At 38.7% G+C, this 23372-nt stretch overlaps 1 protein-coding gene across 3 annotated transcripts in view; it reads left to right on the forward strand.

Annotated features, from left to right (window-relative positions):
* The first annotated feature begins 2802 nt into the window (after positions 1–2802).
* MTMR6 (myotubularin related protein 6) overlaps positions 2803–23372 on the forward strand; it is a 39037-nt gene continuing 18467 nt past the window's right edge. For 2 of the 3 annotated variants that reach the window (XM_032314662.1, XM_032314664.1), the window contains exons 1-5: positions 2803–3062; positions 16611–16727; positions 20315–20477; positions 21971–22128; positions 22661–22789. In XM_032314662.1, the coding sequence (XP_032170553.1) occupies positions 3039–3062; positions 16611–16727; positions 20315–20477; positions 21971–22128; positions 22661–22789 (591 nt within the window). In that variant the 5' untranslated portion in view covers positions 2803–3038. The remainder of the gene's footprint in view (positions 3063–16610; positions 16728–20314; positions 20478–21970; positions 22129–22660; positions 22790–23372) is intronic. The other variant, XM_032314663.1, reaches the window with a different exon arrangement.

The raw sequence follows: 23372 nt of genomic DNA on the forward strand, positions 1-23372 counted from the left end.
GCAGAGCAGGCATTCAAAACACGAAACATAACAAAACAAAACCAAAAAACAGACAAACCAAAACAAACCAAGACAAGTTGAATAAATATTAAAATAAAATAAATAAAAATAAATAAATAAATAATAAAAATGAGATGCTGGCAAATTTTTAATTAGAGAAGAAAACTTAGGTGGTAAGCCTTTGTAGCATCAAACACAGCAAGAAAGATGATGTAAAAGTGATGATGGTGTTTTACAAAGAGCATTTTCTAGTTACAATAAGTGAAACTGCTTGCAACAAAACCCCTGGGAGACTTCTCACCTCTTCCCAGTTGACCTCTTGGTCTGGATAATTCTTCTTGGGGAGGTGCGGTGGGAGGCGAGGGGTAGGGTGTCTGGTGCTCTGTAGGATGTTCAGCAGCAGAGCTAACCTGCACCCACTAGATGTCAGTAGCGCTCTCCACACATGCACCCACTTGCCTTCACCCAAAATGTCTCCACAGCTGGCCAGATATCCCGAGTGGCAGAATCACTTGAGACTGAGAAAAACTGAAACACAGGAATTACAAAAAGTCACCCACGATCCTCCCATCTAAAAATGTAAACTTTTTAAAAAGGATTTTTATTTATTCATTTGACAGAGAGAGAGAGAGAGAGAGCGAGCACAAGCAAGGGGAAAGGCAGAGGGAGAAGCCCGCTCCCCGCTGAGCAAGAAGCCCAATGTGGGACTTGATCCCAGGACCCTGGGATCGTCACCAGAGCCGAAGGCAGACACTTAACCAACAGAGCCACCAAGGTGCCCCCAAATGTAAACTTTTGGTTATACAAATAAAAATTACAAAACAGAGTCACATTGATCTTACCATTCTATAGCCAGCATATTTTTCATTCATAAATATAACATCAACATTTTTGTTACATAATATATTCTTCTACAGCATAGTTTTGGGTTTTTTTGGTCGTGCGAGTACTTTATAAATCCTTCTTCCTCCCTCCCATCCCTTGAATCACTGCTGTCCTCCCCTTCATTTCAATTATACATAAATGCACACATACACGTGTGCGTACACACAGATTTGAACAAAATATTTTTTATTACATCAATAAAGTATAAGAAAATATTTTTATTTTACTTTCAATACTTCCTTCTCCAGTGCTCTTTCTTTCCTTAAGTAGATTCAAGTTTTTGACCTGTATCATCTTACTTCTCTCGAAAGGGCATCTTTTAACATTTTTTTCCCCAAGGCAGCTCTACTGGCAACAAATTTGCTCATCACATGTGAAGAGAAGTCAAATGTGGTTGTTATCTTTGCTCTTCTTTGGGTAGACTGTTTTTTCCCTCTGGCTTTTTCAGAATTTTCTTTATCTTTGACTTTCTATAGTTTGAGAATGATATGCAGTCTTTCTGACATCTATGCTGCTTGGTGTTCTCTGAACTTACTGGGTCTGACTTTTGGTGTATGACATTAATTCAGGGAATATCTCGGACATTATTGTTCCAAATATTTGCTTATGTTCCTTTTTATTCATCTTTGGATATTTATTACGTGTGTCTGCATTTCACCTTTTGTACGTGTCCGGTGGTTCTTGGATATTCTGCTCCAATTTTGTTTTTTGTTTTCAACCTTTGTTTTCTTTGTTTTTCAGTTTTGGAGGTTTCTGTTGAGATACCTTCAAGCTCTCTGTGGCTAGAGATCTCTTTCCGCAGCCATGTCCAAATTATTAATAATTCCATCAAAGACTTTCTTCATTTCTTTTGCAGTGCTTTTTGTTTGTTTGTTGGGTTTTTTTGTTGTTGTTGTTGTTGTTGTTTTTATCTCTAGCATTTCTTTCTTAGGATTCCCATCTCTCTGTTTACATTGTCCATTTGTTCTTACACGTTGTCTCCTTTATGTAGATAAATTAGAGTCTTTAGCATATTAGTCCTAATTATTTTGAATTTTCAATATGACAATTCCAACATCCCTGTCATATCCAAGTCCGGCTTTGATGCTTGCTCTGTGTCTTCACACTGTTTTCTGCTCTTCAGTATGCCTTGTAAGGTTTTCTGGATTGTTGAACATGATGTAGTGGGTAAAAGAAGCTGCCAAACACTGGTGCCCAGTAAGGTTGCTTCTTGGCACTATCTCCCAGGAAGGTTGTTGCTTGTGAGTTTCTATTCCCTTAACTTGTGTATTTGCCTGCCCCTCTATCTAATTTTAGGGATAACGATTTGCCCTGTGACCTCAGTTCTCTTGCAGATCTAGGAAAAGTTGATGGTTTTTCAGTTTGTTCAGGTTTTACTTGTTAGAGTCTACTATATATATAAAATATATGCATATTATATATATACAATATGTAATATATATTTCGCCCTTTGTATATTTATTTAAGATCTGCTCCATGATTTTTAATGGATAACTGGTGTGTAGGACGTAACTACACTTTTACATAAGTAATTGTGTAGTACTGGGAATTTTTAAAATAATTTTATTTATTTATTTAACAAAGAGGCACAGCCAGAGATCGAACGCAAACGGGGACTGGGAGAGGGAGAAGCCGGCTTCCTGCTGAGCAGGGAGCCCCATGCGGGGCTCCATACCAGGACCTTGGGATCATGACCTGAGGAGAAGGCAGGCGCTTAAGGACTGAGCCACCCCGGAGACCTAGTATTGGGAATTTTGATTGTTCACATTAAGCGTACAGTAAATCTGATGATCCTTTAACAGGTTCTTCTGGGGGAGTGGAGGGTGGGAGTTGCTGCCTGTTCCGAGCCTCCACAAGCAGGTGGCGCTGTAGGACCCACGGCAGCCCCGGAAGAACCAGACGCCACTCTCTCTCGGAGGACACTCTACCCCTCCAGTCTTTGCCCCCACCCAGGCCTCGGCTTTGGGAAAGCGTTTCTAGGAGACCGCGCCCGCCGGTTGCGCCTGCGCGGTTGACGCTGCCAGGGGGCGGGCGGACGGGCGGCGGGGCTGGGCGGCTGGTAGTTCCTGCTGGGCCTGGGTCCTTGGGTCCGCCCGGCTCTCTCGCTCCATGGTACGCTTGTGAGTGGCGCTGCCGGCGGACGTCTGCTCGGGATGGAGCATATCCGTACGACCAAGGTATTCCGACGCGGAGAACTGTTAGCCACTAGCCATGGTCTGACCTGGCAGAGGTGGGGGGCGACGGTGGCTGGGCTGGCCGGACCGGGGCTGAGGACCGGCCCCGCGGGACCGTACCCGGGCCTCGTGTGGGAGGGCAGGGCAGTTTGGGCCAGGGTAGGTGCGGAGGCCACCTGTACCTATGCGAGTGGAAGTCCCGTTTTCAGTCTTTGGTGTTGGGGTGTGGACGATTTGGGCAGCTGGGGGTTGAGTCCCGTGAAATTGGTCGCGCTGCACTTCTTGGGCAAAATTGGGGCTGCTTTAGCTTCAGCTGCTCTCAGGCATTCGCTGCCCCAAAGACCGGGAAACGGGTGGGTCCCCAGATCAGCATTGTGATATTGTGTAAGGTTTTCCTTGCTCACGTTGAATTGTCCCGTGTCCCAGGTTCTTGATGCAAGTTTTGGAGGCGCTGAGATCAGCACTCTGCTCCCCCTCACTTTGTTGTCTCGGTCGGCTGTCTCCGTCTGCTGTCTCTGTGTGCTTCGAAACTTCATTGTCTTTAGCGTCAATAGTCAGTTAAACAGAGGAGTTACGGAGAAGGAAAACATGTTAGCCCATATTTTTAAGTGTCTGATGGAACTCTTTTTCAGTTGATCTTAATTAATCCCATGCTTAATTTTTCCGTGTGAAAGGCATTTATTTTTAGAAACGAACAAGTAGTATAATTCCATTACAAATACTGAAACGGAAGGAAATGGCATCAACATATTAACAAGTTACGTTACCAAGAATTAGGTTCAGCTTCAGCCTTGGGAGGAAGAAAGCATAAATCAGGACAAGAAGAAGAACTGAATAATGTAATTTTAAGATCGCCTGGAGCCTAACAAAATCAGGGAGAGAACCCATTGTGAATCCTGACTGCCCGTGATTTGCTAAAGCCATCACTCTATTGCCGCGCATCCTAAAGTTACAGTTCATGTAGAAAAAATAGCGACATACTTTATCTTCATTTGTCTGATAAGAATTTGAGGTCTGTGTCATTAAAATGCTTCATGGACCTTTTTAAGGTGTCATGGATTTTTGTTAGAGCTTGTTTATAACATTGCACATACTATAATAATTGAAGATGCTAAAAACTAACCCCTTTTTAAAAATCTTTTTTTTCCCCCCCTTGTCTATGGCCATACCACCCTGAACGCCTCGGATCTGGTCTGATCTCGGAATCTAAGCAGGGGAGGGCCTGGTTGGTACTTGGATGGGAGAGAAGAATCTTTTTTTTTTTTCCTTAGGAGAAGAATGGTAAAATAACTATAATTCAAGTTGCTGGCTCTTAAAGTTTGAAAGTAGAAGGGTGGTTTAGTAAATAACCAAACTAGTAGAAAACACAGAGATGGAAAAGAGGACTAGATCATGCATCAGATCAGGTTCTTGTCCTGGTTCCAGGGTTCCAACTGTGTATTATATAGTAGTTTTTCACAGTGGGCCTATCCTGACAGTTTAGTGAGGTCCTTTATGACTTTAAGGAGCAGAAGATTCATGAATAATTTTCTATTTAAATTACTTTTCAGGTTGTGCTCTTTCATTACTTTGAGTTCCTCTTCTAGCATAAGACCACCAGTAGTCTTGAATAATCATAAGTGGCTGTAGGTACGCTGCATTTAAACTAATACTAACTAGGTCCCAGTTATGTGCCAGGCACAGGACAGACACTGGCTATAGAGCAGTGAGCACGATAGACATGAGTCTCACTGTACATTATGATAATTGCTGTGTGAATTATAATATTTTCACAAATTATGACTTATTATTAGAAGATTGTTATGAACGTACCCTATTGCATTATTATACTATTTTCCATAACCTTCACTTGGACATGGTTAATTTACTGCAAAAATGATTGTATTTCAGAACTTAAAATGAATTGCTTTTAAGTTTACTTAGCTATTTTGAACTATGCAGTTTGGTCACTGTGATCAAGAATTGACCGTAGAGTTAAGTCCCATGTAACTATTTATTTGTTCTATGTTAAGACAGCTGTATTTGAAAAGTAATAATTAGGAGTGTCTGGGTGGCTCAGTGGGTTAAGCCGCTGCCTTCGGCTCAGGTCATGATCTCAGGGTTCTGGGATCGAGTCCCACATCGGGCTCTCTGCTCAGCAGGGGTCCTGCTTCCCTTCCTCTCTCTCTGCCTGCCTCTCTGCCTAATTGTGATTTCTCTCTGTCAAATACATAAATAAAATCTTAAAAAAAAAGAAAAGAAAAGTAATAATTACCATTTCTTGAGCAACTCTATGTCAGTGTAGCTAACTACGCAATATTACTTTCTAGAATTTGTAATTTCACAAGTAATGCTAATTTATACACAATTGTCCTAATTTCTTAAATATCCCTGCCAGTTGGGTACATTATCAGCATTTGCAGATGAGAAGGAAATAGGCTTGGAGAGTTGAAGTAATCTTCCCTCATGAGGGGGTAGAGTGAAGATTTAAACTAGGGTTTGTCATCATTTTCTTTTCGTTACTTCTCTAGTTTTAAACTAATTGTTAAAATGTATTAATACTCGAAGTGAATCCTAATGATAATTCTAAGAGCTTTTTTCCCTCTAAACCCTTTTCTTGACATTTTTGTATTGTTTATGGTTTTTTTTTAAATTGTTACCGCTTATGAACCAGAGATTTATCAGATAAATATTTTAGCTGAGTACTGACTAAATGGCTTTATAGTGATAAAGTTCAGGAACAGATATAATACCATCCTGTTTTGGTCACATTTAGTTTACTTACTGTATAGCATCACTAAAGATGTCCAGTCTGAATTTGTATTTCTGAAAGACTGTTTCCAAGCTCTGCCTATCATTCTGAGTTCTAATTTCACCATAATGAGGTAGTCTTGCCAAGAAACAATGGTAAATACGCAGAGACAGTTCTTCTTTATGCAGTCTTTCTGCTTTCCCTGCCAGGCTCCAGGGCTTTGGCTGACATCATCCGTTGATGTCCAGTGAAGTGCTGCTTGTGAATGGAACTTTACAGAATAGTATGGAAGAATCTTTTCCTAAACTATACATGGAAGACTGCTCTCTAGAGTTTGTTAAGGAATGGAATATCCCATGAAAGTCTGACCCCATTAGGGCTCAAGTTGAATTATTCCAAAAGTAACACCTAGTTTGTTCTTAGCTTGCTACCCGTTTTTGTCATTAGAATGTGCAATCATAGGTGTTATGTACATAAATATGTGGAATCAGTTACAAAGAGGAAAAGAGATACAAACTAAGAATGACTAAGAGTAAGAGCCAGTAGATTGTGGGGAGCAGCACCTGACTGCTTTTCCTCACATGAAGTGCTATTTTGACTCACTAATATTATCCCATTATATAGGTGAGAAAACGAAAATTTGCAGAAATTAAATAACTTGTCCTGACTCAAACAGCTCGTTCTAATAAGGATGAGGTGGAGCTGGGAACTTGAATCCAGGTCTTTGTTTTTTTGTGTGTTTTAAAGATTTCATTCATTTATTTGACAGACAGAGGTCACAGAGAAGCAGGCAGAGAGAGAGGAGGAAGTAGCCTCCCTGCTGAGCAGAGACCCCCCGATGCGGGGCTCGACCCCAGGACCCGGGGATCATGACCTGAGCTGAAGGCAGAGGCTTTAACCCACTGAGCCACCCAGGCGCCCAGAATCCAGGTCTTTGTGATACCAGTCCTGTTCTCTTAATGGTAACACTCCTCTGCCTCACAGAGTAATGGTCTAATCAAGAGATTTGAGGGGTCCCTGGGTGGCTCAGTTAAGTGTCTGCCTTCAGCTCAGGTCATGATCCCAGGATCCTGGGGTCGAGCCCCAGATGGAGCTACTTGCTTAGTGGGGAGTCTGCTTCTCCTCCTCCCTGCCCCGACTTGTGCACCTGCACATGCTCCCTCTCCCTCTCTCAAGTAAATAAATAAAATCTTTTTAAAGTAATTAAATAAATAGATTTGAATAGTAAGATAGATCAGTATGAGTAGGACTGGGAGGGTCGTAGGGGATGGGGGAGAGGAACTTAGGTGATAGGATTTGGTCTAGTAAATAGTCTGTTCTGAGGGTACAGGGTTAGGGAAAAGGTGTGGTCCAAAAGAATAAATTTGGGAGTTGTCATTGTTTAGGCAATCATTGATGTTTTCTTTTACGCATGAGTTTATGCAAGGAGTACTTGTAAAGGCTTGAAAGTTAAAACCCTAGGAATACTTCCAAAGGGTCGAGCAGAAGAAGAGGATTCAGAGGAAGAGTATTAGGGATCTAAAGGGAAGAGGTGAAGCACAAGAAGGGAAGTCTTCCCTGTTCTGATTTCCTTCTTTGCTGCCCCTTCTTCTGCTTTCTCCTTTCCTTAGGGCCTGGTACTGTTCTGTGTATGGGGAAATGGTGGTTTGCAGACAAAAGTCCCTGCCATTCCAAAACTTATTTTCTTGCTGGGGGAGACATAAGAGTAAGCAAAGTTAATAAGGCAAATATATAATATGGTAGATGGTATTGAATGCTATAGAGAGTGCCAGGGTGAGGTGGGGGAGGACAGTTGTAAACAGGGTAGTTAGGGAAGTCCTTACAGAGATAGTGACATGAGTACAGACTGAAGTGATGAGGGAACAAGCCGTCTTCCCAGGGGCAAGGAGTGGGGAGGAGAGGCTGGGAGAAGCCTGTGTTGGACATGCCTAGTTAGTAAAAACTAGCAGGAAGACTGGTGTGGCTAGATCAGAGTGAGGGCAGGGGAGAGCGCAGTAGGAAATTAAAGTTGGGGACAGGGGTAAGCCTTGAAAGCTAATGTGAAATCTTTGCTGAGACAGGAAGCCATTCATGGAAAGTCACCTGTGTCCAGTGTTGCAGAAAAACAAAATAAGATAGGACTGAAAAGTGCCCTTGGGTTTATGATCTGTTTTGTTTGGTGATTTATGCACCCAGAAGCTGTTGCAGGAACTTGGGATACGTGAGCAAAGAAAGATAAAAATCTCTGCCCTGTTGAGGGTTATCTTCCACTTCACAAAGGCAACCTGATGCTCTTTCTTTTTGAAAGAGTGTGGAATAATGATACTATGAGTCCCAAATTGGTGCCTGGCTATAGGGGTAGCTTACAAGTCAGAGAAGCCATGACAATGTGTTTTTTGCTTCAATAGCCCTTGTTTTATGTAGTTGTAAAGTACAACTGTTGGCTACCGAACGTTGATTGAAGATGGCCATTGGTCCTTTTTTTGTCCCAGAGGCCACTTGATGTCCGAATATTCTGGATATGATACTGAGTATGTGTGGTCTGTTTTTTCATTTCCAGCTTTGTATAATCAGCTGAAATTTGAACTTCCTGTTTAGAGTACCTTTTAGTGCAGGCCCAAAGTTGGCAACAGTTCAACTAAATGTGCCTCAAAAAATGTGTTAGCATTCCCCATCCTTACCATAATTACTACACCCTACAGTTCTCTTCTCCCGTCTCCCTACTCTATTTCTACTTTGTTTATTCTTTCTCTTCCCCAAAACTTGTTTTTCGTCCCCATTCTCTTTTTCCTCCCCATTCTCTTTTTCCTCGTGATCATAACTGTAATTAAAGGGTCCGAACCCTATTTCCATAGCATCTCAGTGCTAGTGACCAGGAAGAGATTGCTTCCTAAATACCTGACTTAAAACATTTCCAGGAAAGCATTGGGATAAATCTGTGGCGACATCTGTAAAGTATTTACAGTTCCTTGGTGAAAAAAGGAAATACGAGGCAGCAGTTGGTGCTTAGAAGTTGGCTACGTCTCTGGTTTGAAATTTCTGTGCTGATAATTTTAGCAAAGAAAAAGCTCTGCTTTCTTTTGTTTTTTTATATTTACCTTATTTGCAGCTAAGAACAGAATAATCAATCAGTAAGTTTTCTCAGGACCTAAAGTTTCTCCAGAGCCTAAAGTATTAAATAAATGTTTTGGAATAATGTTCAGATTAATTTTATTATCAGTCATATACATATGGCAGTTGCCATATTTAAGCAGTCATGTAATGAATTTTCTATTATATGTTCTTGATTTGAATATAACTTTCCATTTACTAAGGTAATAAATAATCCTCAATTTATTAAAGTCCTTTATAGTCTCTTTTCTCTCAGATTTTTTCTTTTTAATACCTTATCTTAGTAAATGGCAACCAGTCTGACAAGCTTAACATCTTCAAGAAGCCTCCAGTTCTCCTTCCTTCTCACATTGGTTTCATTATCTCAATGGGCTTTCTCTTTATCCTGTCTATTGTAGCTTAATCGTATCCTGTCTATTGTAGCTTATCATATCTCTCCCAGGCAGCCCTAGATAACATCATTAGCCTTTTACCTGGTTACCCACCTCCAGTCTCTTCTCTATTCTGCATTTTCTCCACATGGCCACTGGAAAGATCTTTAAAACTGTAAAACCGTATTTTGGTCACAGGCTACTGTGCTTAAAATACTCTATCCTTTTATCTACAACATAGATGCTCTACCTTAACAGGTGTTTCTTTTTCATCAAATGTTATTGCCTGTCCCCTTCTATGTTCTCTCTCTTCTACTGAGAATTCTGTATTTTCTTTGTTATAGTTAAGAAAATTTTGTTCAGCTTTGCTTTCAATATTATATTACGAAAACTTTTTTTTCCAGCTGCTTTTAAAGTCTATGTGCCCCCTCCTTCCTTTCTCTATTTGAATTTGAACATTAGGTTAAAACAGAACTTACCTCATCAGCTTACTAACTTGCTAACAGTAGTCATTTTTGCAAACGTCTGAGAGCTTACAGTTTGTCAAGCAAACTTGGAGTAAAGTACCTACATATATTATCCAACCTTACTTACTACAACCCTCAAGGAACCCTCAAGGAAGAGATTGTTTTCCTTATTTTATACATAAAGAAAATGAGATCCAGACAATTTGGACTTTAGTTGATAGCCAGTAAATTTCTGTGGAGTGAATCAATAAACTCTCTTTCCTGAAAATGTATATTTATGTGGATGTTCTTCAAAGATGTGTGTTGGGGGGGTATGCATACAACCATAATGCAGTTGTGTATTTTAAGGGACCATAGTTTTAAGTGGGAGGACTACACAAGCTGGGGCCTTAAATTTTGGGAAAAGAGCATAAAGATAGAGAACGAACCTAACTTAATGAAAGTTAAGAGCAAGAGGGATTAGAAGGAGTATCAGTTGTGTAAAAATGACCTTGTGAGCTTCTTAAAAATACAGATCTTTGGGGGCACCTGGATGGCTCAGTTAGTTAAACATGTGATCCCAGGGTACTGGAATCGAGCCCCATGTGGGGCTCCCTGCTCAGAGGGGAGTCTGCTTCTGCCTCTCTCTCTCTGCCACTCCCCCTTTTGTGTGCATGCCTTCTCTCTCAAATAAATAAATAATTAATGACCTTTTTTTTTTTTTAAAGATTTTATTTATTTCTTTGACAGACAGAGATCACAAGTAGGCAGAGAGGCAGGCAGAGAGAGAGAGAGAGAGAGAGAGAGGGAAGCAGGCTTCCTGCGGAGCAGGGAGCCCGATGCGGGGCTCGATCCCAGGACCCTGAGATCATGACCCGAGCCGAAGGCAGCAGCCCAAACCACTGAGCCACCCAGGCGCCCCAATTAATGACCTTTTAAAAAAAGGCAAATTTTTGTTCTCCATCTCCTGAGATGACTGAGTGTAGTTGAGTGGGGTTTAGGATTTGTATTTATGCAGAGTTTCAGAGATGATTCAAATGAACGGCTAGGCTTTGGGACTTGAATGTAGGTAACCAGAATTAAAGATCAATAAATGGAATTTCAGATAATTTTGGATGTAGAAATTAGGGGGAATCAAGAAATAGGCGTGGAGTGTTAGGAAGAGTATTTTTAACCTGAATTTCCAATCTTGATAAGCCCGAAAGAACTATGTAGTGTTATGCAACTCTAGAGGAAGAGTGACTTTGTCATAATTGGGTGATGGGGTGGGAATAGCAGACTGAGAGTGCACACGTGTATTTAAAAACCAAAAAAGCTGAACTATAGCTGTACACTCTTAGTAATTTTTCTGCTTATTTTAAGTTTGTTCATTTATTCGTAAATTACTGAATATTTACTATTCACCTTCTATGTAAGGAAAAGGTGGCAGTAAATGTTACAAAGAAGAACTTGATATAATAAATCTCTTGAGTGATTTCAGCAAGAGACCACTGGTAAGCTGTGGGCACCTTCTGTTTTCCCCCTGTGGGAAATGTTTCTATGGCCTTTCACTCTAGTTCAACAAACATTTATTGTGTCAGGTGCTGTATCAGTCATTCGGTAGTCAGACATAAATAAGAGACAGTTCTTGTCCTGGGGTGTGTTACAGCTTTAGTGGAAGAGATGGACACGTGAACAGATGCTTTACAATGTAGGAACTACTCCAACAGTAGTGGAAGGTGCAGATTTTAAAAATATTTAGGCTATAAAATTTGATAGGAATTGGTGGTTAATTGAATATTGGTGGTGAAGAGGAAGTCGTAAGATGATTACCAGATTTCTAATGTGGGTGACTGGATGAGGATGGAGTTATATTAACTCTAATCAGAAATACAAGATTAGGAACCTACTTATGAGGGGTGAGGGAAAATTAGTTTCATTTTCTGTATGCTTAACATGATTCTTAAGACATCTGAGTAGATGTCTTAGTATGGTGGGACGGTGTTCTACCTCAAGAATCAGACCTATGACATAGGGTTATTTACTATGCTATTCAACTTACTACTGTTACTAGCTGTGTGGTGTTGGGACATTTAACTAACTTCTCTAAGTATCAGTTTCCATATAGAGATTAATAGTATTTACTACATAGGAATTGTGAAAATTAAAAGAAATAATGTATGTTAAACACTTTTAGTACTGGTCATATAATAAGACCTCAATACTATGTCAGGAATTATTATTGTTATTATGTGTATCGCAGGCAGTGTGAACTCGGGAGAGCTCAGAGTTGGGCATTTAATTAGGAGAGTCATTAACGTATAGGTTAAAATAATGACAGTGGATAAGATGCCTATAGAAAATGGAGCTCCTGAAGAAGAATAGTAATGAATAGGGGATGGACAGAAGAGGGTTAAAATCCAAATGAAAGTGGTGTGGTTGTTTTGCATGTAGACAATTGTGTGTAGAGAATTTGTGTGTTGCCAAGAAGTTATTTATGGCTTATGATTGAAGCCTAACAAGAAATGTTTACGATCTTTTGAAAATCCACAGATTAAAAAACTTCATTTGGACTTCAAAAAAGGCAAACTTTCTGATGGAGGCATAATACTTCATAGTGTATATGGACCACATCTTCCTTATCCATTCGTCCGTTGAAGAGCATCTTGGTTCTTTCCACGGTTTGGCGACCGTGGCCATTGCTGCTATAAACATTGGGGTACAAATGGCCCTTCTTTTCACTACTTCTGTATCTTTGGGGTAAATACCCAGTAGTGCAATTGCAGGGTTATAGGGAAGCGCTATTTTTAATTTCTTAAGGAATCTCCACACTGTTCTCCAAAGTGGCTGCACCAACTTGCATTCCCACCAACAGTATAAGAGGGTTCCTCTTTCTCCACATCCTCTCCAACACATGTTGATGCCTCCATCAGAAAGCATGAATACCCAACTTTTGTAGCAACATGGACGAGACAGGAAGAGATTATGCTGAGTGAAATAAGTCAAGCAGAGAGAGTCAATTTTCATATGGTTTCACTTATTTGTGGAGCATAACAAATAACATGGAGGACATAGGGAGATGGAGAGGAGAAGGGATTTGAGGGAAATCGGAAGGGGAGGTGAACCATGAGAGACTATGGACTCTGAAAAACAATCTGAGGGTTTTGAAGGGGCGGGGGCTGGGAGGTTGGGGGAGCTAGGTGGTGGGTATTAAGGAGGGCAGTTTTGCATGGAGCACTGGGTGTGGTGCAAAAACAATGAATTCTGTTACGCTGGGGGAAAAAAAAAAGCAACCTTACTGTTCAGTTAAGTAAGTGGTAAACATCAACCACCACTCCCTTTAAACTACTTGCCAATATCCTTTTTTATATCACTTTTGAGTAGTTTGTGAAGTGCTACAAAATGATGTTGGCACAAATTGAGTAGTGTTGATACTTTATAATAACCTTTATTTCCATATATATTCATTAATTCTCTTTTCTTTAGAGCCATTAACACTTTGCTTTAATTGCTTCAGAGATAAGGCAGATGAGATTTATATTATGGTATTGCTGTTGGTTAGTTTCAAGTCTAGTGCAATTGAAGGGGAGTCAACAGTAATTGATCCCATTGTTTTCTTTTTTTAAAGAGTTTATTTATGTATTTGACAGAGATCACAAGTAGGCAGAGGGGGAGGAGTGGAGTGGGAAGCAGGCTCCCTGCTGAGCAGAGAGCCTGATGCAGGGCTGGATCCCAGGACCCTGAGATCATGACCCAAGCCGAAGGCAGAGGCTTAACCCACTGAGCTACCCAGGTGCCCCAATTCCATTGTTTTAAAAGGGTTTAAATTTAAGGTTTTTTTTCAAAGTGAGTTGTATAATGAAGTTAGATTTTTAATTAAAGAAGAAATGGCCCTAGACAATGAAGTAAGTAAATGCTGATCTCCAAGAGAAATTTTCATACTGGTTATAAGAAGGAGGTTTTCCTATTAGCTTAAAGGACAATGTGTATAATGGTTTGACAATTTTTAAATATTTTTTTAAAGATTTTATTTATTTATTTGAGAGAGATCACAAGTAGGCAGAGAGGCAGGCAGAGAGACAGGATGGAAACCGGCTCTCCTCTGAGCAGAGAGCTCGATGCGGGGCTTGATCCCAGGACCTGGAGACCCATGACCTGAGCCAAAGGCAGAGGCCCAATCCACTGAGCCACCTAGGCACCCTGATCTGACAATTTTTATGTGTCAGATCAACTGTTAGACCTGAGCTACATAAATTAGGTCATATCTCTCTAAGTTTCCAAAAGAAAGTATTAAAACTCGAATTCATTTTCACCCCATACAAATAAAATTTTGTATCAAATATAGGCATTTAATTTTTTTAAAGATTTTATATATTTGTTTGACAGAGAGTTCACAAATGAGCAAAGAGGCAGGCAGAGAGAGAAGGGGAAGCAGGCTCCCCGCCAAGCAGAGGGCCCGATGCAGGCTCGATCCCAGGACCTTGAGATCGTGACCTGAGCCAAAGGCAGAGGCTTAACCCACTGAGCTACCCAGTAGCCCCTAGGCATTTTAATTTTACATTTAAATTTTAACTTAACTGGGCGCCTGGGTGGCTCAGTGGGGTAAAGCCTCTGCCTTCAGCTCAGGTCACGATCCCAGGATTCTGATTGGACTCTCTGCTTGGTGGGGAGCCTGCTTCCTCCTTTCTCTCTGCCTGCCTCCCTGCCTACTTGTGATCTCTGTCTGTCAAATAAATAAATAAAATCTTTAAAAATAATAATAATAAATAAATTTTAACTTACTTGAAGAGCTGTTATCTTAAATTTTAAAAAAAGCTCTGGAATTAAATTTCTTTGGGGGAATTAATTAGCTTTTTACATGGTAGTTATTATTTTGGAAATCATAATTTCATAATGAGGGACATTTTACTTCTATTTTAGTAAGGAAAAAGAAAATATAAGTGGGGGGGAAGTACAGAATTAATGAGATAATTGTTAGTAATCTGGTTTTGAAGACATACAAGTTAAAGAACTATCTACAACCTGCTGTTATAGCTATGAATTAAAAATTTTATGTTGGTTGTTTTACTCTTTTTTCCCCTCCTGAAAAGAATGGACAGCAATAAATAATTGTGTTTTCAAAACAGTAGTCCCTTACACAGTCCTGGCCAACTCTAACCCCACTCTCCAGTGGCAGCCATGTGTGTGTATGTGTGTGTGTGTGTGTGTATGTACACTATTAAAGAAGAAGTACTATGTACCTCACCGTCTCAGCTGCTAGAAGACATAGAGCCAGCACATGATATAATCTGTAATGGAATTCGGAACCAGGAGGAACTAACTAAAAAGCTGAGACATTAAGGAAGTCAGTTAATTTTCTGAGGATTCCAGTTAGGAGAAAGGGTATCATCAAACCCCGAAGAATGCTTAGCACTTGGCTAAGCAGAAAAAACTGTCTTAAGAAGGGAGAATGAGTGTGAGTATGAGTAAAAGCACAGAGCTGACCACAGAACACTGTCTTGGGTGGAGTGGTGAGGAAAATATAGAAATTAAGTTGGACTTTGCAACCATTTAAGTGTTTCTTGATTTAATTTTTCTGATAGTTTACCTCCATGATGCTGGATATATTACTTGATTTGCTAACTTAAATATATGGACTCTTGCATCTGTCAGAAGGCTAAAATTAATAACACAGGAAACAACAGGTGTTGGTGAGGTTGTGAAGAAAGGGAAACCCTCTTGAACTGCTGGTAGGAATGTAAACTGGTGCAGCCACTCTGCAGAACAGTATGGAGGTTCCTCAAGAAGTTAAAAATAGAACTGTCCTATGATCCAGCAATTGCACTACTAGCTATTTACCCAAAAGATATAAAAATACAGATCCAAAGGGGCATATGCACCTCAGTGTTTATAGCAGCATTATTAACAATAGCCAAACTATGGAGAGAGCCCAAATGTCCATCAACTGATGCGTAAAGAAAATGTATATATATACACAATGGAATATTACTCGGCTGTCAAAAATTGTGAAATTTGCCAATTGCAGTGATGTGGATGGAGCTAGAGGATATTATGCTAAGTAAAATAGTGTCAGAGAAACATACATAACTTATGATCTGACTCATATGTGGAATTTAAGAAAGAAAACAGATGAACATATGGGAAGGAGGAAAGGAAACATAGAGGAGAGGGAAATAAACCATAAGAGACTCTTAATGGTAGAGAATAAATTCAGGGTTGATATTGGGAGATGGTGGGGGATGGGCTAGATAGGTGGTGGATATGTAAGAGGGCAATTGTGATGAGCACTGGGTATTGTATGTAAGTGATCAATCACTGAACTCTACTCCAGAAACCAGTATTCACTGTATGTTAAATAATATTTAAATTTGGGCGCCTGGGTGGCTCAGTGGGTTAAGCCGCTGCCTTCGGCTCAGGTCATGATCTCAGGGTCCTGGGATCGAGTCCCACATCGGGCTCTCTGCCCAGCAGGGAGCCTGTTTCCTCCTCTCTCTCTCTGCCTGCCTCTCTGCCTACTTGTGATCTCTCTCTGTCAAATAAATAAATAAAATCTTTAAAAAATAAATAAATAAATAAATAAATAATATTTAAATTAAAAAATGTATGGGCTCTTGGATATGAAAACTGTTGTTTATCATGTGCCTCTTTCCTGTTCCCCTTAGTATTTGTGTATTTTTGTTTTTTGTTTTTTGTTTTTTTTTACAGAGTTCCTTTATGGGTTGTATTTCTAACTCTAAATTGTACCTGTTATTTGTGGTTTACATGTTCCCCAAGATATGTGAAATTTAATGTTCAACATTAAATAAACTCATGTTTTTTAATAGAAAGGGGAAAAATTTGAAAATGGTGCATTTAAATCATGAGATAACAAAGAATTTGTATGATTTTTGAAATGACAAATAACTTTTTTTTCTTTTCTTTTCCTTTTTTCTAGGTTGAGCAAGTGAAATTACTTGACCGATTCAGTACCAGCAACAAGTCGCTAACAGGAACACTCTATCTTACAGCCACACATCTATTATTTATAGACTCTCATCAGAAAGAAACCTGGGTAAGAAGGGCATCTGCTGTACTGCCTACCATACTTACAGTATTGGACTTAGCCTATTGCTGTATTTCATTTTGCACTTGATCTTAGCCAAAAGGCCGAGAAGCGATTTCATTTTGATCAGTACAAAAAATTTAACAAAAAAATTTTTCATAGTCACATGATCACATCTACTCTCTCTCCTAATAAAACAAGGATACCGTGTAGAATATGGAGCTCTTGTCTACGGCCATACCACCCTGAACGGGCCCGATCTCGTCTGATCTCAGAGCTAAGCAGGGTTGGGCCTGGTTAGTACTTGGATGGGAGAATATGGAGCTCTTTTATAGGAGATAGCAAGACTCTTTATCTGCATTAATAATTATAAAATACCTGCTTGTTCCTTTCAATTTTTAAAAATGTAAGTAATAGATGTACATGTTTAATATTTAATAGTTTAAATGGCATAGTCCATGGTATTTTTAAAAAATATTTTATTTATTTATTTGAGAGAATAAAAGTGCACCTGATCCATAGTATCTTTATACTAAATTGCAATTATCGTGTTTTTTAATCGATTGTAGGTCAAGTAATATAGTAATGGATATTTTGTGTATATTTCTTCCTGTATTTGCCTGGGAGTAAAATTACTGGTGCTTAGATAAGTATGTATTTTCCTTCACTAAATGTGCCCCGCTCCAAGTAGTTGTCTCAAAATATTCTCATCAGTAGAGTGTGATATCTTGTCCACCGTCGTCAGCACCATTGATATTGTTAGCTTTAAAATTTTTGCCTCTCTGGTGGATGTGCAATTGTGATTTTAAATTGCTGATTACAAGGAAGTTGTCCTTTCAGATATTGTGGCCTTTAGATTTCCTTTTCTTTTTCTCTTGGGCTGTTTGTCCTTTTATTGGTTTTATAGGAGTCTGGTTTTTAATGTTTTGTCTGGTATGTGTTTTGTAGATAATTTCTCCCAGTGTGTGGCTTATCTTGAATGTATACATGTCTTTGAATTAAAGTTTAAAATTTTAGTGTATTAGATTTTTCATTTCTTCTTTTATGGTTTATGTTGTTTTCTAACTAGGGATTCTAACTGTCATAAAGATTCTCTTGTATTTTTTTCTAAAAGTTTACATTTTGCATTTCAAGTATAAGTTGTTAATAATATGGAAAATATTTTCTTTGATGATATAATTTAGGGATTCATTTTTATTTTTATTCTTTTTATTATTATATGGATACTGGTGCCATTTATCGACAGTTTCAGTGCATTATCAACTCTGTTATAAATACACTGAGAGTTTGCTTTTGAACTCTGTTCTATTCTTTTGATATATTGATTCCACTTACAGGAGCATACTGCTTTATTGACTCTAGCTTTTTAATACAATTTCTCTTTTATTGTACTTTCTTGATTTCCCCAGGAACGCCATCCAGTTTATATGTGATTGCATTAAATAAGTCAAGATACTTACCTGAGATGTTGATCTCAGAAATGTATTCCCTCAAGGCACTGGAGCTCTTCCCTATCCAGTGCTGGCCCAGGACCTGTCAAGGGTTTCACCAAGCAGGGCCTTGTCAGATCATTCATTCTCATTCACTCAGTCTACCCTTCATTTGTCCATCTGCCTCAGTATCTTCTCAGTATGTTTTCTATCTCCTAGAGATAGACAGGGAAGTTCCCCAATGGACCTCTTCTTGCAGATGTCGGGAACATAGTTTGGGAGCAGCGAAAAAAGTTTGTATTATCTCTCTGATTATTGTCTTTAAAATGCTTTTTTGTCAGTATATTCCCATATGTCTCTCCTGAATAAAATCTGTTTAGTACATTTGGTCCATAAAAATGAACATTTTAGATCTAGAAGGAGGCTTACTAACTTTATATTTTTCTTATTTTACAGATTATTATTTTTTCAAGATCACATAACTAGTTAGTGGCAGAGCCAGGTCTCTCCAACATTTTCTTCTTGCAAATAGTATTGGGTTTTAATTAGAAACATAATAGTGATGTAGTAGCTTATTGTCTCTTATTCTCTATTTTGATGTTACTATTATTCAGATCATTTTGAATAACTTGGCACAGGCCTACTAATATAAATGTCAGTGCTAAATCTTAGCCACCGGCTGGGTTATTTGTAGCAAGTGCTAAATATCTGTGTTATATATACTTTTTATGTCTGTAGAACAAATTCTTATTAATCTTTTTTAAGCTTTTCTTCATTATTTTATGCACTTAATATTGCATGAGAACTTTAGAAAATACAAATAATTAATATTAATATTAGCATTTAATATTATAATCATATAATATATATGTGTGGTATATATAATCATCCATCTCTTACTCTGCCACAGAAAAAGGAAGAAGCAGTCTGGGATTTTTTTACTGTACTTGTATTAAAGTTTTAGATTAATTTGTGATGCATTGATTTCTTGCCATGATTGAGTTTTATCACTCAGGAACCTGCTATGACTCTAAGATCTTTGACTTTCTAGAAAAACTTCTTATAAATATTTTAAATTCATAGGAATGGGATTGAGAAAAAGAAAGCTTTTTATTTTTAGTAGCAAACAATATTAGAACTGGTATGAATGATAATCATATTTAACTTTTAATCATATTTAAAAATATTGAGTTTATAGTAGGACTTTCTGTTCATTCAATAAACATTGTGATAGAGGTATAAGCAAAGACACTTGTAGTGCTCATTTGGTCAAATTTTAAGTTTGGATTTGTAAGGTATAACATTTGTAACTTTTTTTTGAATAGGGTGATTATAATGCTCCAGATACTGTGGTAAGTGCTGGAGATAGAATGATGCTCAGCTTAGTGGTAATATTGCTCCTTACGAAGTTCCCAGCATCTGGCTAGAGAAATAGACGTTCACTATACAAAGAATTACTCATGTTCTAAGTGAAGGAAAAGTATAGGCATAAGAAAATGGAAGGGATCTAACTTACTTGGGAAAGGCAATGGGGGTCTTCAGGCTGTTCTTCTTGATGATGAGGTTTAAACAACAAAGGCCAGAAATAATACTAGAAGTTCCTAGATGAAGAAGTATATCTATAATTTCCCAGTTAGTAGGAGCAACTCAGTGTATGTAAAGAAGGTTGGTGCATTTGAGGAGCCAAAGAGAGGACTCTGTCACTCAAACTTGATGTGGGGAAGGACTTGAAATGAGTCTAGAGCCAGAGTCTAGTAAATGACATGACTAGATTACCCTTTATTTTTTTTTTTTTAAATTGCTTTTTAACGGTCACTCACCTGCCCTGTAGAGAATGGGTTAGAGGGGGTCAAGAGCAGATATAGGGAGAACTTTTAGGAGGCTACTTACAATGGGAGCATTACAGCTAGGGGAGTGACAGTGGACATGGAGAGAAGTAGAGAGGTTACAGAGGTATGTGGGAGATGTAGTTCTCAGGGTTTGATGATGTACTGAGTATGTGGAGTGATGGACAAAGAGTCAGAGAGCATAGTTCTGGCTTAGGCATTCAGTCACAAGTTTTGAGTACTTTGTTTGAAGAGGGCATTTAACATGCATGTGCTCTGGAAGAGAATATGATATTTAGCCCTTTTTTATGATCATGATCATGTTTTTTTCATGTTGTAGATATTGCACCACCATATTGCCTTAGTAGAGAAACTAGCTTTGACTACTTCTGGATGCCCACTTGTGATTCAGTGCAAGAACTTCAGGATTGTGCATTTCATTGTTCCCAGAGAAAGAGATTGCCATGATATTTACAATTCTTTGCTACAACTATCAAAACAAGGTACTGTTTTTAGAGACCAAAGCTTACTTAATTTTGAGATGGATTATCTAAGATACGTAATATGCCATTGTTACTTTATAATTGAAGTTACCCTTAAGTTCTTGTGTACTCTATTCCAAAAAATTTGGCTTGGAAATAATTAGATGCTTCTGCTCTAAATTTTTAGAATAATTTCCAAAGAAGGGGTAAGAGTAAGGAAAAAAGTTAAGCATTTAGAGTATAGATTGTTTTTTTTAAAGATTTTATTTATTTATTTGACAGACAGAGTCAAATAAGTGGGTACAAGTGGGTAGAGAGGCAGGTAGAAGAGAGAGGGGTGAAAGCAGGCTCCCTGCTGAGCAGAGAGCCTGATGTGGGGCTCAGTCCCAGGACCCTGGGATCGTGACCTGAGCTGAAGGCAGAGGCTTTAACCCACTGAGCCACCAGGTACCCCTAGAATACAGATTTTAAAAACTATTGATTTATATTACTGTTTTTAAAGTTTGTCGGTGGCCAGCAGTGCAGCTCTCCCCACCCCCCACCCCCCAAGTGGGTATCCACAACCATGGGGAATAACTTGGGAACTGATTGTTAAATGAAAAGGAAGGTCAAGCTCCTCTGGTAGCACTGGGACCAATGAATTGAATTGATCAGAGTGGAGCATAAGAGAGATGACCAGAGGGAAAAGAGAGGGTGAATCCTACTTTAGGAGGTAGGTAGTAGGAGGAATGAGAAGAGTGTAGGCCAGAGAAAGGAATCCTGTCACTATGCCTTTGGGATCTGGAGGCTTCCCCCCCGCAACGTGACTTGAATTATGTGGATCTCTCCAGGAGACATAGCACACTGGTTACTGAATGTTACTTTGTTGTTGAACACCTGGACTGCAGTGATCTAGGAGAGAAGGGTAGTGTCTAGGAGCAGGGGTCTGCACACCCTTCTCTCCTAACACATAAAGCCTGTAGCATTTACGCATTGTCCCAAGTTAAGCCAGATCTTAGAGTAAAGATGGTTCTGTCACTTTAGGGGCTTAATATTATTCAGGACTAAGTGCTCTCTGAAGCTTTGTGCAACCATCGCCACTGTCCTATAGGAATGTATATGCAAGTTCATGTTCTATAGGCCACCTCTAGTTTTTTATCTCAGCATTTAGTATTTCCATTTTATGTATCATTTGGGAAGCGTGGTGGGTGAGACGTACCTGCGTCTGTGTCATTAAAATTATACTTTTAGGAAAAAGAAGTATTACATTAGAGTATTTGATATAAAATTATTGTTTATTAGCTTTTGCTGATTATATAAATTGAATCTCAGTTTAATGTGTATGCCTTTAGATATGATCCTTTGAATTGAAGGACAGAGAAAATAAATTGAGTCTAGATATGTTCGGGTATTAGTTATCTCTTTGAAAATTTTAAAGAAAAATATTTTTTAAAAAAAAGAAAAATTACTGTTATTTATAGAGTTTTAAGTCTTAGAAGTTGCATCATAACATTTATGTATTTTGTATACGATAGCAAAATACGAAGATCTCTATGCATTCTCTTACAATCCCAAACAAAATGATTCGAAACGACTACAAGGTTGGGAGCTCATTGATCTTGCTGAGGAATATAAGAGGATGGGAGTGCCAAATTCAAACTGGCAGCTGTCTGATGCCAACCGAGAATACAAGGTAACTCAGCAACATTTTTGCTTGTTTGTTTTTATTTAAATTCCAGTTAGTTAACATACAGTGTGATACTAGTTTCAGGTGTACAGTATAGTGATTCAACACTTACATACAACACCCAGTGCATGTTACAAGTGCACTCCTTAATCCCCATCACCTATTTCCCCCATCCCACACCCACCTCCCTTCTGGTAACCAGTTTGTTGTTTATGGTTAAGAGTCTGTTTCTTGGTTTGCCACACTCTCCCATTTTCCCCCTTTACTCATCTGTTTTGTTTCTTAAATTCTACATAATGAGTGAAATCATATGGTATTTGTTTTTCTCTGACTGACTTATTTCAACTTAGCAACCTTTGGAGAAATTCAGAACGTGTTAGTACCAAGATGGAGAGTGTCATAGTAGTGTAGTAAGTTGTCTATATATTGCTATGTACTGTTCTTGCATTTAATAAGTCTTAAAGTTTTTTAAAGGTGATTTTTAACCTCATAGTTTTTGAACTGTGTGTAGAATGGATGTTTTATTTGATTTTTACAGATTTGTGAAACTTATCCCAGAGAACTTTATGTTCCCCGAATAGCAAGCAAACCAATAATTGTTGGTAGTTCCAAATTCCGGAGCAAGGGAAGATTCCCAGTTCTTTCCTATTATCATCACAATAAAGAGGTAAGAAAAGAAGATATTTTTTCTTTTTTTCTTTTTTCTTTTTTTTTTTTTTTTATACAAATGTGGCATAACCCCTCTTCAGGTTTAAGTGTCCAAATGAACACTCATTTTTACATAGGAAGGTCATTATTATAATGTTGCTGATAGAGAAGTGTTGGCTTTTCTCTTGATTACGTTTTTGAAATTTTAAAATTACCCTGATGTATAGAAACTTTAATACTTTTCATCTTTCTTTCCTCCTCCACCCTCCTTCAGCCTTTCCTTTCTTTTAGTAGGGACTTGAAAATAATGAGATGAGTGAATAGATAGGTTCTTCTTTCCTGTGGTTCTCTTGATCCTGCTTATATTTGGGAAGAGAAGATAGCTTTGACAAACCAACTATTGGGAAAAAGAAGAGAGCCAAGGGTATTTCAGGCTCACAATTTTTATAGAAAGCACTTCTAATCAGAAGGATTTTGCGGTACAAAGAGGTGGAGGAGACATCTTTATACTGAGATGCTGTAATAGGGATTGCTCATTACAGCAAAATTTTCCTTTGTAGCTTGGAACAGTAGGTCACAAGGTACTATGTGTTAGATGCTTT

This window comes from Mustela erminea, chromosome 15, assembly GCF_009829155.1.
Source record: "Mustela erminea isolate mMusErm1 chromosome 15, mMusErm1.Pri, whole genome shotgun sequence".
In the NCBI taxonomy this organism is placed as follows: Eukaryota; Metazoa; Chordata; class Mammalia; order Carnivora; family Mustelidae; genus Mustela; species Mustela erminea.